Raw genomic sequence first — 13,429 nt, 5'->3', positions numbered from 1 at the left:
TGCAGGAGGGGAGCCCCCTGGGCCTGGGTTTGACCCCAATCTACCATGTGTTGCTAATGCTAATCCCGACGATTGTAACCGCGGTGCACGTCGGTTACGAATACGTAGAGCTTGAGCTGCCGCTCGAGCTCTAGCTATGAAGGATGTTTTGCGCCCCAGAGAGGAAGAAGAGGAATGGGAGGCAGATGGAGAGGAAGTGGGGGCGGATCAGATGGGGGCGGAGGAAGTGGGGGAAGTGCATGAGCATGATGCTGGTGACTCAGAGCAAGCCGTCAGTGGTCCTCAAACTCAACGACGAGGTGCATGGCGTCGACGTCCCTTAGACGATCCTAGGATTTCTTGCAGCGATCAGGCTACCGCAATCATTGCTGAGCTCGCAGCCGCACATTGTCTCTCTTCTATTCACGATCCACTTCGATGGCTGCAAGATATTGGGAATTTTGTGCAAGTCCCATCTGTGGATGATGAATCTTTGTTATCACTGGTGGTGAGGTGTAGAGGAATGATGGGCAAGGACATTCGTATCAATTTCATGATCATGATTAATTTCATGACGCTTGTTTGTAAGTGTCAGAGGTGCGCCATCTAGAATCTTCACTTAGCTCGATTAAATGACACATTTTGAAAGCATCCGCCTCAAGACAGGCTTACACCTGAAAGGGATTTATGAGAATGAAGTCAAAGACCGCCCTTCAGAGACGAAGGTCACTTATCGCACTTTTTTGGAGTGGCATGCTACTGGTAGCAAGTTCATTGCCATCGCATGTGGTGGCTCCATATATGCTTTAGTACTCATCGCAGGCCTTGGTCTTAGAGTGTCCATCGCATCCATGGTTGGAACCACGCACTTACATCTAGCAGACATGCTACGATCACCTCCAAGGGGTAAGCGGACCTTTTGTCTTGGGCGATCAGACTACTAACCATGTATGTATAGATTCTCCTCAAAGAAAGCTGATTCTTGAACGCATTGTACCCACCATCGCACGCATGCGACTCTCCCATCCCTTCAGTATGACCTCAATGTTCTCTCGCGCTTTGATCGAGAGATTCTCCATCTCAAAGGATATCGACTGCACGGACTTCTCAGCATCTGATCGGTTTTTTGATGCCATTATCCAAAAGTGCGTATGGCATATTCATATGCGATCTATTGACTAACACAGTCAAATTTTAGCGCATTCACACCACTCCGTAGAAGTGGACATGTTTGGCGCACTTGCATTGCGCCTGTGCCAACTGATCTTCAAAGGCTGCCTTTACACACTGTCAATCACAGTGAGCTCTATGGTGTAGGTCGTCCTTATAGTCCACCATTATCCGACATCGAGGAGGACGAGATCGCGCATGTTGTCATTGACACAGCGTTTGATCCATCATCAGCTAAGAACAAGTGCTTCAAGCCTCCTCGCGACAAGGTCCTGAACACTAGCTGGAGTGCGGCGGAGAGGTTACGAGCAGAGGCAGGTGAAAGGGTGAAAAGCCTGGAAGACTTACGCAACAAGGTGGGTGTGCAAGTTCCGATGCCAATCGTACTTATCTTGTCAACAGCTCAAAACTTTCTATCGCAATGGCGTCAAGAAATTACCTGGTGCATACTTACTAATCTCAATGCAGATCATGCCAAAGTACGTATCTGGCTCTCCCACACTGCTCTTGCACACTGAACTCTGGTCAGTCACCACCTAGATCTTCGAAACAAGGATGGGTCGTTGATGGCATTTGTATCTACTGCACTTCCCACCCACATACGCGCTTCTCTGGAAGTCAATTTACTGGCTGCACTCGGAAATGCAGACTTGCTTGGAGATATGGATACGTGCTTGCCTGGAGGTAGACCTTTCCAGGCTATGCACCTCTCTTGGTACAATCGCCATTGTACATCGGTAAGCTAGCGCACATGGACTATCAGTATTTTGTTGTTAATATAATACTAGGGCCTTAACGCTCCAACAGACGTTCAACCTTGGCTGCTAGAGAAGGAAGGAATGCGCACAAACCATGGTCAAGTTATTCCCTACATATCCCAGGACTTACAACAGCACAGACTCGTATACGGAACAATCTCAAAGGTGTACGGGGAGTTATTTGAGTGGGTAAGACAGTTGGTAAGTTCGGTGAAATCTGCGTAGCATCCAAGCGCTAAATTGTTTCAATGGTAGATGGAGAATTACCTACAAGAAGAGTTCAAAATGCTGATGGAGGTCGCCTCAGTTTTGCCTGGCAACGCTCTTCCCCCCGTTGTTCCTTTCATTTCTCTAGTGATCAACATCAATGTTCGCACCAAAGCTCATAGAGACAGCGGTGATCGTCATCTATGTTTGGTGATACCTATTGGACACTTTGAGGGGGGGGCCTTGTGCTTGTTGGAGAATGGGCTAGTTCTGGAGTTGCGCAATGGTGACATAGCTATCTTCAGATCTAGTGAGGTAACCCATTTCAACCTAGACTACAGGGGGGGGAGGGCGTCCTTGGTTTTCCAGACTGACAAGGAGTTTGCATCATGGATTAGGAATCAAAATGGATGGGTAGACAACAATACTATGCATTCTTTTGTATAACTTACACTAGAATTGCAATGCACCAGATTCTGTAGACCTTTTGTTACGTTACATGCATGGTCTCATATAAGCAGGTTACATTTTTACACGAACCACTTTTCTCACTACTACCCTATCATCACTATGCGAGTGAAAGGCAAAGGCAAAAGACCGCCTTCCCCTACTTCCTCAGCTCCTCCTGCTAGTAATAAAGGCAAGACAAAAGCAAGCAAAGTTATAACTGATGACCAGTATGACGAATTCCTGAAGTTTCAAGCTCAAAAAAAGAAGGAAGCTGAACTCAATCGTCGCAAAGGTTAGTGATGCTTTTCACTAATGTAATGATATTCAAATGCTAACTAATAGAGCATTGAATTAGGTTTGAGGAAGAATGTTGACGCCATGCTAGATGAAGAAGAGAGTAATACTGAGCATGAGATTACGGAGCATAACAAGAGGAAAAAAGGTGCGTAATCAACAAGATTTTGTGTGTATGATAACATCACCCATGATATAGTGAGCAAGAAGGCAAAACCTATGGACACAGATGAAGAAGTAGAAGACGATGCCAATCCTGATGATATTTTGCCTCACTTGGACCCTAAGAAAAAGAATACGCCCATAGCCAGTGAAGGTAAGTTATCATTGACATATCAGCTAGTATATTTGAACAATCATGTGTTTTAGATTCAGATCATTCGCGTCACCCAGAGGCAGATTCAGCAATAGAGACAGACGTAGCTGGAGAGCAGTCTGTGGTTAAGAAGAGAGGCAATGGTGTACGTCTGCTATACTTAATTGACTTCATAGCTAACTAATATTACATCTAGCTAATAGAAGTCAAGGATGAGTCGCAAGATGAAATGGCTGTCAGGCGTCGCAGAAGGGGGGCCAATAAAGGTGAAGTCAGACCACCTACTACCCTTGCATCTTTAAAAAAAGATGGATGCGGACCTTTGGTGGATCTTGCTCATCAACTGCTGAGAGTAAAAATTGCCCTGGAGAACGCCTTTCCTGGTCCTTCTGTAGATGTCCAGGACGCCTTTGCCTGGAACTGTATCAAGGAGGCTGGTAAAGAATCAGGCTCCCCAATGAAGGTTATGTTTGATCGCATTAGTGAAGATGATACACTCAAAGGCAGGGCATTGGCATATGTAAGTTCACTAATTTTTTATGAATACTTACTGACGCTGTTCTTAGGTATGGTCAGGTGCATCTCAGTTAAGGGGGGAGTTGGCTAGGAAGGCTAGAGAGAATGTGATTTTCATGTTGCAGCATTTACGTCCCAAGGAAATAGGTGATGTCTTTTCAGGTTATATATTTTTAAATCTAATCTCAACATTGTCTTCCTTCCTCAGCCGACATAGCTAATTGGGTTATATCTACAAGAAAGGAGCCGTTCCTTAGTGGTGAGATGGACATTAAAGTACGCCATCTACTTCTTACCTTTGTATATGTATACTGACTAGACGTGTATTCAGGCCAAGACCTTCAACAAGAACCTTCCTTTCCGCACACACCTCATCAAGCAACTTCTCATGGGCCAATTTTTTCAGGGCGCTGGTGCTGAAGGATTGCTTTACAAGGAAGAATTTCAAAAGCTTCCTGATAATCTTATTGCGCTTTTGGCAGCTTCAGTAAGTTTTATTATTCAATAATATTTCATACTAACCTTAACGCATCTTCAGATAGAGTGTGCATACAAAGGCATGCTCACAGGTACACCAGTTGTAGTAGAGTTCAAGGAACCAGTGTTTCAACCAAGGTGCATATATATTTTACTTTTTTGGATATTTTTTGGTTATATTACTGAACGTCATACATAGACATCAGTACTACTTGTCTAAACTCACTGAGTATAGCCTTAAGACTCCAGGCTATATGAAGAAATTGAGAGATGATCTGTGGACTGATATTGGGTACGTGTTTTGCGGTTTTAAAATCATATGATCTTGTTACTAACACTATGATAGAGAGGCTTGTCGTTTCCAGCTTAGAGAAGAGGGAGGCGACAGTGATGAATCTGATGTTGATTTTGATGCAATGGAGGAGTATGCTAGGCCAATGTCTGGTGTAGCAAATGTTGATGATGCTGTCGTCAACTGATATACTAGATTTTGTAAAATAAATATTTGACAAATGTATCATCTGGATGACGCAATGAATTGATTGAGATATGGAGCTATATAGAAATGTCATAGGTCTGTATAACATCATATATCAAGAGGATACAGAAGATATAAGGGTCAATGTAGCCTGGTATAGATGATTATAGTCATACAAATGATCCTATTATGATGAATATAATTTTTTAGACAGACTATATGGTGCTATACCCCACTATGACGTGCTCTACAGGCCTATATAATTGGGGACTTAGCTATGGGGCTATAGGTCCCATATGGTCTATGGGGGGCTATAGGGCACTATACTGGGCTATATAGAGTTAGCATATTTTCCTGATGAATTGTGGGTGCCTGTTCGTGTTCGTGAAGTCGCTGTTGTGCCATATGCCGAGCATCTTGGCCTTGATCTGCAGTAGGTGGGTGGAAGGCGTCATTGTGCGCAGGCACAGGCGCTACAGGAGGTTCCCAATGATCATGACCATCAATGTCATGATGTTCACCATGCGCAGGAGTGGCGGGACTCGGAGGCACTGGTACTGCGGCAGGAGGTTCCCATTCATCGTGATCACCCGGGCCAATGTCATACCCTAAGTCGTCTTCGTCCAAATGCTCCTCGTCATCTGAGCCTGGCCATGCGAGCTCGTCCTCAGCGTATGTTCCAAAAAAATCACCTTCGAACATGGCATGATCTGGATCAGGAGCATCTATATCTCCTTCGTTTGGTGGGTCTGGAGCAAATTGCCGCGAGGAAAGGTATAGGGCGTGACAGTCAGGATTGGTGGTCTTTGCGAGATGCTGGCTATAACCTGTGATTGACGCAAGTTGTTTATCACACGCAGGACATGTTATTTGAGGCATGCTCTGTATTAATTTTATGAAAAAAATTGAACACTGGGTGTCTGAAAATCACTCACAACGCGTCTCCCAACAGTACAAGTGAATCGCAATTCTGACGGCCAGAAAAGAGAGGTGGTGTCACCAGCATGTCAAAGGTGAGGCTCTACCGAAGTAAAAAAAATTGGGTAAGTGATGACAGGATGCCATATGCGCAGTATTGGCAAATCCAAACCTTGCAGCAATGGAAGCAACTCATTAATTATGTCCGGAGCATGCCAGCACAGGTAAATGACTTTCGCCAAGCGCAGTAGTTGAACATGTCCGAGCATGCCAGCGCAGGTAAATGACTTTTCGCCAGGCGCAGTAGTTGAAGCGCAGTAGTTGAAGCGCAGTAGTTGAACACGTCCGAGTCAGACAGAGGGTGGCAATGGAGGCTGCTTCATGATAAATGGACAAAATGACCTGCATCCGATTAGCCTGGGTGACGGGACCAGGGGGAAAAGTAAATGAAACATGCTAAACAAAGAGGGTGGTAATGGGGAGTAAAGCACGATAGTTCGTAATGGAGGAATGCTGTGCCCAGCCGACGGACACATTATCAGCCTGGAGGAAAAGTAGTAGAACGTGCTAAACATAGAGGGCGGTGATGGGGAAAGCGTCTCGATAGTTCGTAAATGAAGGGAGCACCATAGTACTTGAATGTACTGAGCATAGAGGGTGGTAGTGGGGAAGAGAATGCTTCTTGGTAGTCGGTAAATGGAGGAAACGCCTTTCATCCGATTATCTGGCCACCAATAAGAATGTTCCCGATGACAGGAACGTTACCAAGGAGAAAACGAGTGTGCGCACTAGCACTTTGTAAGGCTGTGTTTAAGTTTTTCGACAAAAACTCACCAAATAGCGGACTAAGCCAGACAGGGAAAGGTCAACCCTGGCTCAGCGCTCAGCGTTATGGTATAATAGGCAGACTGTTTCAAATTGAGTGGCTGACTCAAACGAAAAAAAAACACTCACTCACCTTTTGAAGCGGTCTTTCCGTAGCAGAAACGCACTCTCACATTCATTCCTTCTTATTTTTCACTCCTTCCAACCTCGTCTCGCCTTCAATGGACACGCCTGTGCATCCACGGTGTAAGCGCAAAATTCATGACAACATGCTTAAAACTCACTTGGTTCAAGTACGACGCAAAGCAAAAGACCAGGCTCTAGAAAATCCAGGTAAGCACCATGTCATCATACAAATTCACACTCACAAGCGGCAGTGTGGGGAGCACTTCAAAAAAAGCGGACACGCAAGCGTGAACGCTCACCCATTGACGATATCGCACCTATTCCAAAACGGGTCCGAGCCAAGCCAGTTAGTAAAAGTAAGTCAGGATTACTAGCTCACATGTTACAATGACTCACTATGATAAATGCAGGTGACGCGACAAAAGCAAGGACACCAGCGCCTCTCCTCAGAACTGAAAACAGCAAAAGCAGCAGTAAGTATCCGAGTCAGTGCCCACAAAGGCAAACTTGCTTACAGAAAGATTAGAGCGGCCACCACCTCTCGCTTCAGACTCTGAGGACAACGTCGAGGTTAGCCAACCTCGGTGGTCAAAGAAGAAAGGTCAGCATTGCGTGTTCCCACGGGACAGACGGTCTTACTAATGATTGAAAGTTGTAGCTCGTGTCTTCGTTGAACAGTCGGATATCGATTCAGACGATGCCAGCAAGCAGAGTGCCTCTGATAGAATTACCGATATTGAAGAGTCGGACTCAGATTCAGAGCCAGTTGAGAGCATCGCTGAAAGCACTGTTTGGAGAGGTGAGTTTTCCGCACTACTAGCTTACATAAGTAATCTGTGCAACCTTCAAGGTTCCTGCAATTGCCAATGCACAGCAGGGAAAGCCTGTGAAGAGCACGTCTGGCAGACCTCGAAACGACCCATCCCAGTCACCGACACCTCCACCACCTGTATGGGGCTCTCAATTCAAGCCTTCGAGTGCGAAAGAGAAGAAATATGCTGCCGAAGTAAGTTTGAAACTTATATTTTGATTCCGACTCTACTAAACTTTCAAAATTTACTCAACAGGTCCCCATGTGGGACTCTCCAATGACGAGGTCATCCTTTGGACCGCAACCTCTCAAACGCGTCAGCAAAAGCAACAAGCGCTCCTCTGTACTTGAAGAAGATGAAGAAGACGAAGATTCCGTTTTCGATATCAAACCTGAGCCCTCCATGTCCGAGTCTTCGCATGCTGACCCCATGGCTAATCTTGTTTACACAAAGACTGGGTCAGTTCGACTTACAGACCAGAACGTGGATCTTCGCAAGGTGATTCAACACGGCATCCTCGAGGTCAAAGCATACATTGCTTTCAAGCATGGATACCCTGAACTTGTGGCCAAGAACTCCTATGCGCGCGAAATCCTATTGCAGGCTGCAAAGCACCACAAGACAGTGCCGATTGAGAAACGGATGTATGTTGATGACGAGTATTTGTCGGCACTCGCCAATCTAGTAAGTGATCTGTCTTATCATGGTTTAATATTGACACACGCTGTAGATCGATGCTCGTGCGAGCCTGTTTCGCACTGATATCAAGGATGTCACCTGTAAATGTGCCCCAGGATACTTCCGACTCAGTCATAACTGCGATGCCATCATTGACCGTCTCCTGGCGAGTCATTCCTATATTTTCCCGCAGATATTTGATGTTAGTTTTTTTTCAGGCGAGAATTTGACATTGCACTGACACCTCGCATCAAGGCAGAGGGTCTTCCTTCACCAAAACGACAGAAACCATACCAAGGGCAGCCTGTTGTCGACACTCTATACGAGGTATTCTTCAAAAACGCGAAGTCTATTGGTTCGCAGTTTGCGCAACGCTTCGTTGACATTGCGAAGAACAAGGCCAGTCGGCCAGAGGTTCCCATCCCCATGGTAGCAATAGTCAGCACAGCTGTAAGTTCGTGTTCGCACTTATCTTCTCATTAATCTTATTTGTTGTCAGATTCACGCTACTCTTATTGCAAAGAAGAACAAGGCAGGTGACGACTTCAAGTTCACAGGCAACCAATTCTGTGACATCTATACCTACCACGTGGCGTTGTTGGAGAAAATCCGAAGGACCGCTCCCGTCAAGTTTCATAAAATGATGGCCAATATCTACGAGGAGGTTCAGTAAGTCTGCATCCAAGTTGGTGTACACATTTCTGACTTACTGCTACTTGCAGAGGTTTCCGTCGTGACACAATTGGTGTCTATGACAAAGACACTGATCTAGCACTCTTGGACCTCGATGGCATGGACGATGAGTAGAATATCTCACTGACATGCCGTATTTTGCAGGAATTCAATGTATCCTATAATCCTTGATACCTCGCCGCTCGCTATATCTCACCATTCACTATGTTTTCCTCGTTTAGATCGTACTTTACCGCTGCTGTAGCCTGATACCCGAGTTTAATCATATTAATTTTTTCGTGTATTCGAAGTGTGAAAGTCTTCCTATCAGTGTTTCCTAGGGCATGTAAAGCCTTTCCTAGTCGTCTACAAGGACAGTCAAATTGTTCTAATTGCAGTAAGGTATCGCTAATTGAAAATCAGCAATAAAGTCTGGCTAGGGTGCTTAGCTCGTCTAATATGTCTAGTTTGCGTTAATTGCGCTAGAAAAGATCCAATGTGAGCAGCTTTGTCTAAGTTTACATGGGAGGGTTTTCCTGATGCAGTACATGCTGTGCAGCGGACGCGCCCAAGTCTCTTTTTGTGATCCCGAGTCGCATTCCATCATTCACAATTTTGATCCCCATTTTTACTCCCTGGCAAATGTATCATATGCTAAATTGCGCCCCAGATCATACTTCCACATTTCCCCAGCCAACTCCTCCAACCCGCTCGTCTGTCATATCCAAGTCGTCAATGGTCGACGTATATCTCGTGCGCAAGGCGTACATCTTACCGTGTTCCTCACTACGCGGGAAAACTATCCAGAACTTTTGCAATCACTGATATTAAAAACCATTATTTCTACCCCTCTTCCGTCGGTAGCCAACACCGACCCGTACACTGTGATTCATTTTAGCGATGCACATCACCAAGCCCCTACTATTGGGGGGTATCTACATTACCATACTGTAGGAGGTGGAATCCATGTGATTTTAACATTGTCCTCGCGAGGCCCGAAAGTGAATAGCCTGACACAGCTGCACTCGTTAATGTGGAACCAACACGGTGTAGAACTGTCTCTCCCCACTCAACTGCTCCTTGAAGGTGCTCGTCGTCCCGCTAACGCTCGTACCTATCTGGTGCATAAGACATGCATTATTGTATCTCCGAAAAATCACCCTGAACTCCCAATCACTGCTCCCAGCCATACGTTCCATCTTTCTCCACAAACCAAGGCACAAATCCACCACGCACGAATCTGGCAGTATGGTTTCGCGATGATTGCAACGACTTCGAATGTAGCCAAGGAGATTTTTGTCCCAAGGAGGCATCGTATCCGTTTCTCTTGGAGCTGGTTCGAAACCTACTGACAACATTTTTGCAGTGTATAGATCCTTGGAAGTTAATTTTAACTTGGTAGGCCCAGTCATTGTGCCAAAACCTCTTTTTATGTGATAGTTTGTCCATGAAAAGGAATTCACTTTCTGCCCCGCGATGGCTTCAGCTTTTCCTCGGAAAGTTTTCCAGTTATCATTCATAATTTACAGGCATTCGAGAAGATTCAACGATAATGCGATGTTGAGAACTTGAACACAATTAATATGCTGTAGGTGTTGATTCCATCAAGCTTGTTCACTGATTATTCACTGTAAGTTATGCTCGTCCATCACTCAATTTCTTAATGCACTCATAAACTCATCTGACAAAGTGAAACCAACCTTCGCGAGTTGATACTGTTACGATCACCGTTAAACCTCGTTAAACATGCATTGCCTAAGGTCCCGCTCGGCAACTGAGTCCGGTTCGTTTTTCGCTGGTTACACACCAAAAACACACCAAGGCAGATGTTCTCATCAAAACAACCTAACCAATGCGTGTGCTCAACAAAAAAGTTTGATTTTGATGGTTTAGATCGTGGTTTGCTTGTACTTTCTAGCCTCTAGATCTGGCCAGTTTACGAACTAGCAGTGTCTTCCATTTTCACAAACACGAAATGTATCTATCTGTAGCAGATAAGGCAGGCTGTTTATATAGGAACAACTATCTACCATATGTAAGGGCTTTCCGCGGAAGCAACTTCCATGTGCGCGCAGCACTCGAGCTCTACCTGAGCGCTAGCACCCGGTACTTGCATAAAGTGTGCAATAAATGACGTTGTAAGTGTGTGCTCGAGGGGTAAGATAACCGTATCACAAGATGTCGAATGACGGGGAGTGGTCGTCGTAAAGGAGTGGCAGATTAAGGATGACCGTCGGTATACTCAGGAGACGCACAACAGATAAAGAGCCAGAAGCGAGTCCAACGTGCAGGGTATTTTATCGTTACGTGAGGGGTAGTGCTCGCAGTTATATTACCGACGACGGGAGGCATGGTAGAGATGGCAGCATGCGATTGTGAAGATGACTGGGTTTGAGTCATGCCGCTGGACTGCTGCGTGATGGTGCTATTTGGAGGACGTGAGCTTCCCGTCGTAGCGTTTGTCCGGATTGGCTTCGGGATTGGCCTCCGTGTCTCTCTTGCTGAAGCGTTTCTCTACGTGATGTAAGATAGAGTTCGAAGGAAAAAATGATATCAGGAGGAATTGAACATTCGAGAAGGATAAAGTGACATACACGTTTGGCCTGGCAATGCGGGACGTTAACTATTGCTGAGGGGCGCTCGTGCAGCTCGATATCTGCACCGCTTTGTCTGGCAAAGAGACGATTTCGAACCCAATGGAAAGGGCGAGGTCGGGATGGCGTGTCGTGTGCATCGGGGTGTATGGGGCGGAGTAAAGATAAAAAACGGCTACGAAGAGTGCTTCTATGCGATGGTGATGATAAAGAGTGGGGGCCAGACAACTGAGAGGATTGTGATGAAAACAGGATTGGATGAGACATAATTAGTGACGTACATGAGCACGATTTGGTGTGTCGTCGAAAAAACCACGGGGTACCTGAGGAGAGATCTTGATTGGCTGACGGACAGGACGTCGTGTAACATTAGCCTAGAATGCATAAGCTTAAATGCAATGAGAACTTGTCGATGAAAATTTCACGCACAGCGAGTAGCGACTTGTCGCGCTTATCCAAAAGAAGGTCATCGAGGCCAGCTTCTGTTCAAGTTAATATCGTAGTAACATCCCATATGTACGCATTATTGTCCCGGCAACCAGTGACTAGTAGTTTTTCCATGTGACGAAAACGACAGGCGGTCAAGTGATCGTGTATGTTTGAGGGGCAAACTGATGGGCTGGCTGTTGTCAATATTCCATAATTGCGCTGTCTCGTCGTACGATGCACTTGCGAGGATGCGGGAATTGGGAGATATTGCAATGCCACAGACAGCGTCGGTCACCGTGCCCATCCAGCACGGCGATCTGCTTCCAATTTAGTAAAGTATTCCACGTCCTAATCAAGTGTTTTTCCATCTGGGGTCCAAGCTAGGCAAAACACCAAATTTTGTATTCCGTGTTTTCCCACCTTTCTTGCTTCGTACTACCACGTACTACGTAGTACTTGCAAGCCCTCCACTGCTCGACTACACTCTCGTTTCGTCGCACCCGCCCGCCGCTCCCTTTTGGCAGCTAACGCCTCGCTTATGTTATAGCATATCCTTCATTTTAATGTTGAAAAGTTCGTTCGACGCACCATTTTCGATCTTGGCAGAATCCTTCGAATTCTGCATCGTGAGCTGCTGTGGCCCATCTGTCCCTCGCGGCTCATCCTGGACTTGTTCCACAGGTTCGAAACGGTGTTTCGGGTTTTGAGCCCGAATAGCTTCACAATCCCTTTGTTACTATTTGTACCATCAGATATCATTAGACGATCAATATATCTGATGTCTTTCTCGCTAACACGAAACTGACAGCTACACATAGATGTGTGTCCTTTGAGAGTGGCGACAAGCTCCCCTGTCTTCGCATCCCAAATTTTGACTGAGTGCTCGGTATCAGGCTCGTCGTGTCCACCAGTTGCAAACATGGTCATGTCTGGCGAGTAGACAACTGCATACGCTTCTTTGTGCCCAGTCTCGATTGGATTGAGGGTTGACTCTCCCTTCTCCACATCCTACACCCTTGCAGTCCCATCAATGGATCCGCTCACCACTAGCCGACCATCTCGACTCCAGCACACAGACCTCACTGTTTTTGTGTGTCCATCCATTTTGCGATGACATTGCCTGTGTCGACGTCCCACGACCTCACTCCGCCGTCCTCACTTGCGCTAACCACTTTCTTCCCGTCCGGAGACAATGCTATCGTCCACACTTCGCTATCTCCATCCCACCAGTCCACTCCTATCTGTTCACCACTCTTCAAGTTCCATACCCTACGATAGAAAGCCGGGAGCAAATCCCCCCGCACTCGAATAGGGCTACGTCCAACATATGGTCTTCGACCCCAAGGGACAATAAATCGATTTTTTTTAAAAAGTTCCACACCCGCAGCGAGCCGTCCCATGAACAAGTCATCATCCGTTTTCCGCCCGGCAAATGTATGGCGCTCTCAACCCAATCGGTGTGTCTTTCAAATTTCTGGTGGGGCTTTATCGTTGATATCTCCTGCCTTCCCACGATGGATGAAGACATAATCAACTACTGGGCGCAGCTCTGTCTCGGCTTTTATCCAACAACAAATTCCAAACCATCACTTACGACGATGTTTCTTAGCAGATATCAACGTCTCGACACCAAGACACAATGAGCATATAGGTCAAGAGTGCACTGGAAGTCTGAGCTGGTACGTTTTCTATGCATTATCCTCGTGTTCACTTCACAGCTTACAGCATAT

General features: G+C 46.0%; 3 protein-coding genes across 3 annotated transcripts; 2 read left to right on the top strand and 1 right to left on the bottom strand.

Moving 5' to 3' along the window:
• Nucleotides 1–298: 298 nt before the first annotated feature.
• On the top strand, nucleotides 299–2,294 carry DFJ58DRAFT_627946 (uncharacterized protein; the record flags this gene model as incomplete). The annotated part of the gene is made up of 8 exons (XM_041381148.1): nucleotides 299–576; nucleotides 629–885; nucleotides 938–1,124; nucleotides 1,178–1,505; nucleotides 1,552–1,628; nucleotides 1,679–1,886; nucleotides 1,938–2,108; nucleotides 2,163–2,294. Coding segments are annotated over 8 exons (1,638 nt in total), but the record flags the coding sequence as incomplete, so codon positions are not given.
• Nucleotides 2,295–4,966: 2,672 nt separating this feature from the next.
• On the bottom strand, nucleotides 4,967–5,524 carry DFJ58DRAFT_735907 (uncharacterized protein; the record flags this gene model as incomplete). Its single annotated transcript, XM_041386713.1, has 1 exon — nucleotides 4,967–5,524. One exon carries the CDS (start codon nucleotides 5,522–5,524, stop codon nucleotides 4,967–4,969), a length of 558 nt encoding a protein of 185 aa, XP_041236169.1.
• Nucleotides 5,525–8,105: 2,581 nt separating this feature from the next.
• DFJ58DRAFT_918030 (uncharacterized protein) lies at nucleotides 8,106–8,957 on the top strand. The gene is made up of 4 exons (XM_041395567.1): nucleotides 8,106–8,170; nucleotides 8,223–8,454; nucleotides 8,504–8,673; nucleotides 8,727–8,957. The coding sequence occupies exons 1-4, from the start codon at nucleotides 8,148–8,150 to the stop codon at nucleotides 8,809–8,811; spliced, it is 510 nt and encodes a 169-aa protein (XP_041236168.1). The 5' UTR covers nucleotides 8,106–8,147; the 3' UTR covers nucleotides 8,812–8,957.
• The last annotated feature ends 4,472 nt before the right edge of the window (nucleotides 8,958–13,429 follow it).

The sequence above is a fragment of the Suillus subalutaceus genome (genome assembly GCF_016647625.1).
Source record: "Suillus subalutaceus strain FC151 chromosome Unknown DFJ58scaffold_237, whole genome shotgun sequence".
NCBI lineage: Eukaryota > Fungi > Basidiomycota > Agaricomycetes > Boletales > Suillaceae > Suillus > Suillus subalutaceus.
Note: the sequence above shows the minus strand (reverse complement) of the source record. Positions and strands in the feature narration are given on the sequence as shown.

Excerpts from the sequence above, each read along its gene's own strand:
- DFJ58DRAFT_918030 (XM_041395567.1), top strand. The coding sequence starts at position 8,148 with ATGCCATCATTGACCGTCTCCTG. Across the intron at positions 8,455-8,503 it reads TAGCAATAGTCAGCACAGCT|ATTCACGCTACTCTTATTGC; the intron begins GTAAGTTCGTGT and ends ATTTGTTGTCAG. Across the intron at positions 8,674-8,726 it reads AATATCTACGAGGAGGTTCA|AGGTTTCCGTCGTGACACAA; the intron begins GTAAGTCTGCAT and ends TGCTACTTGCAG.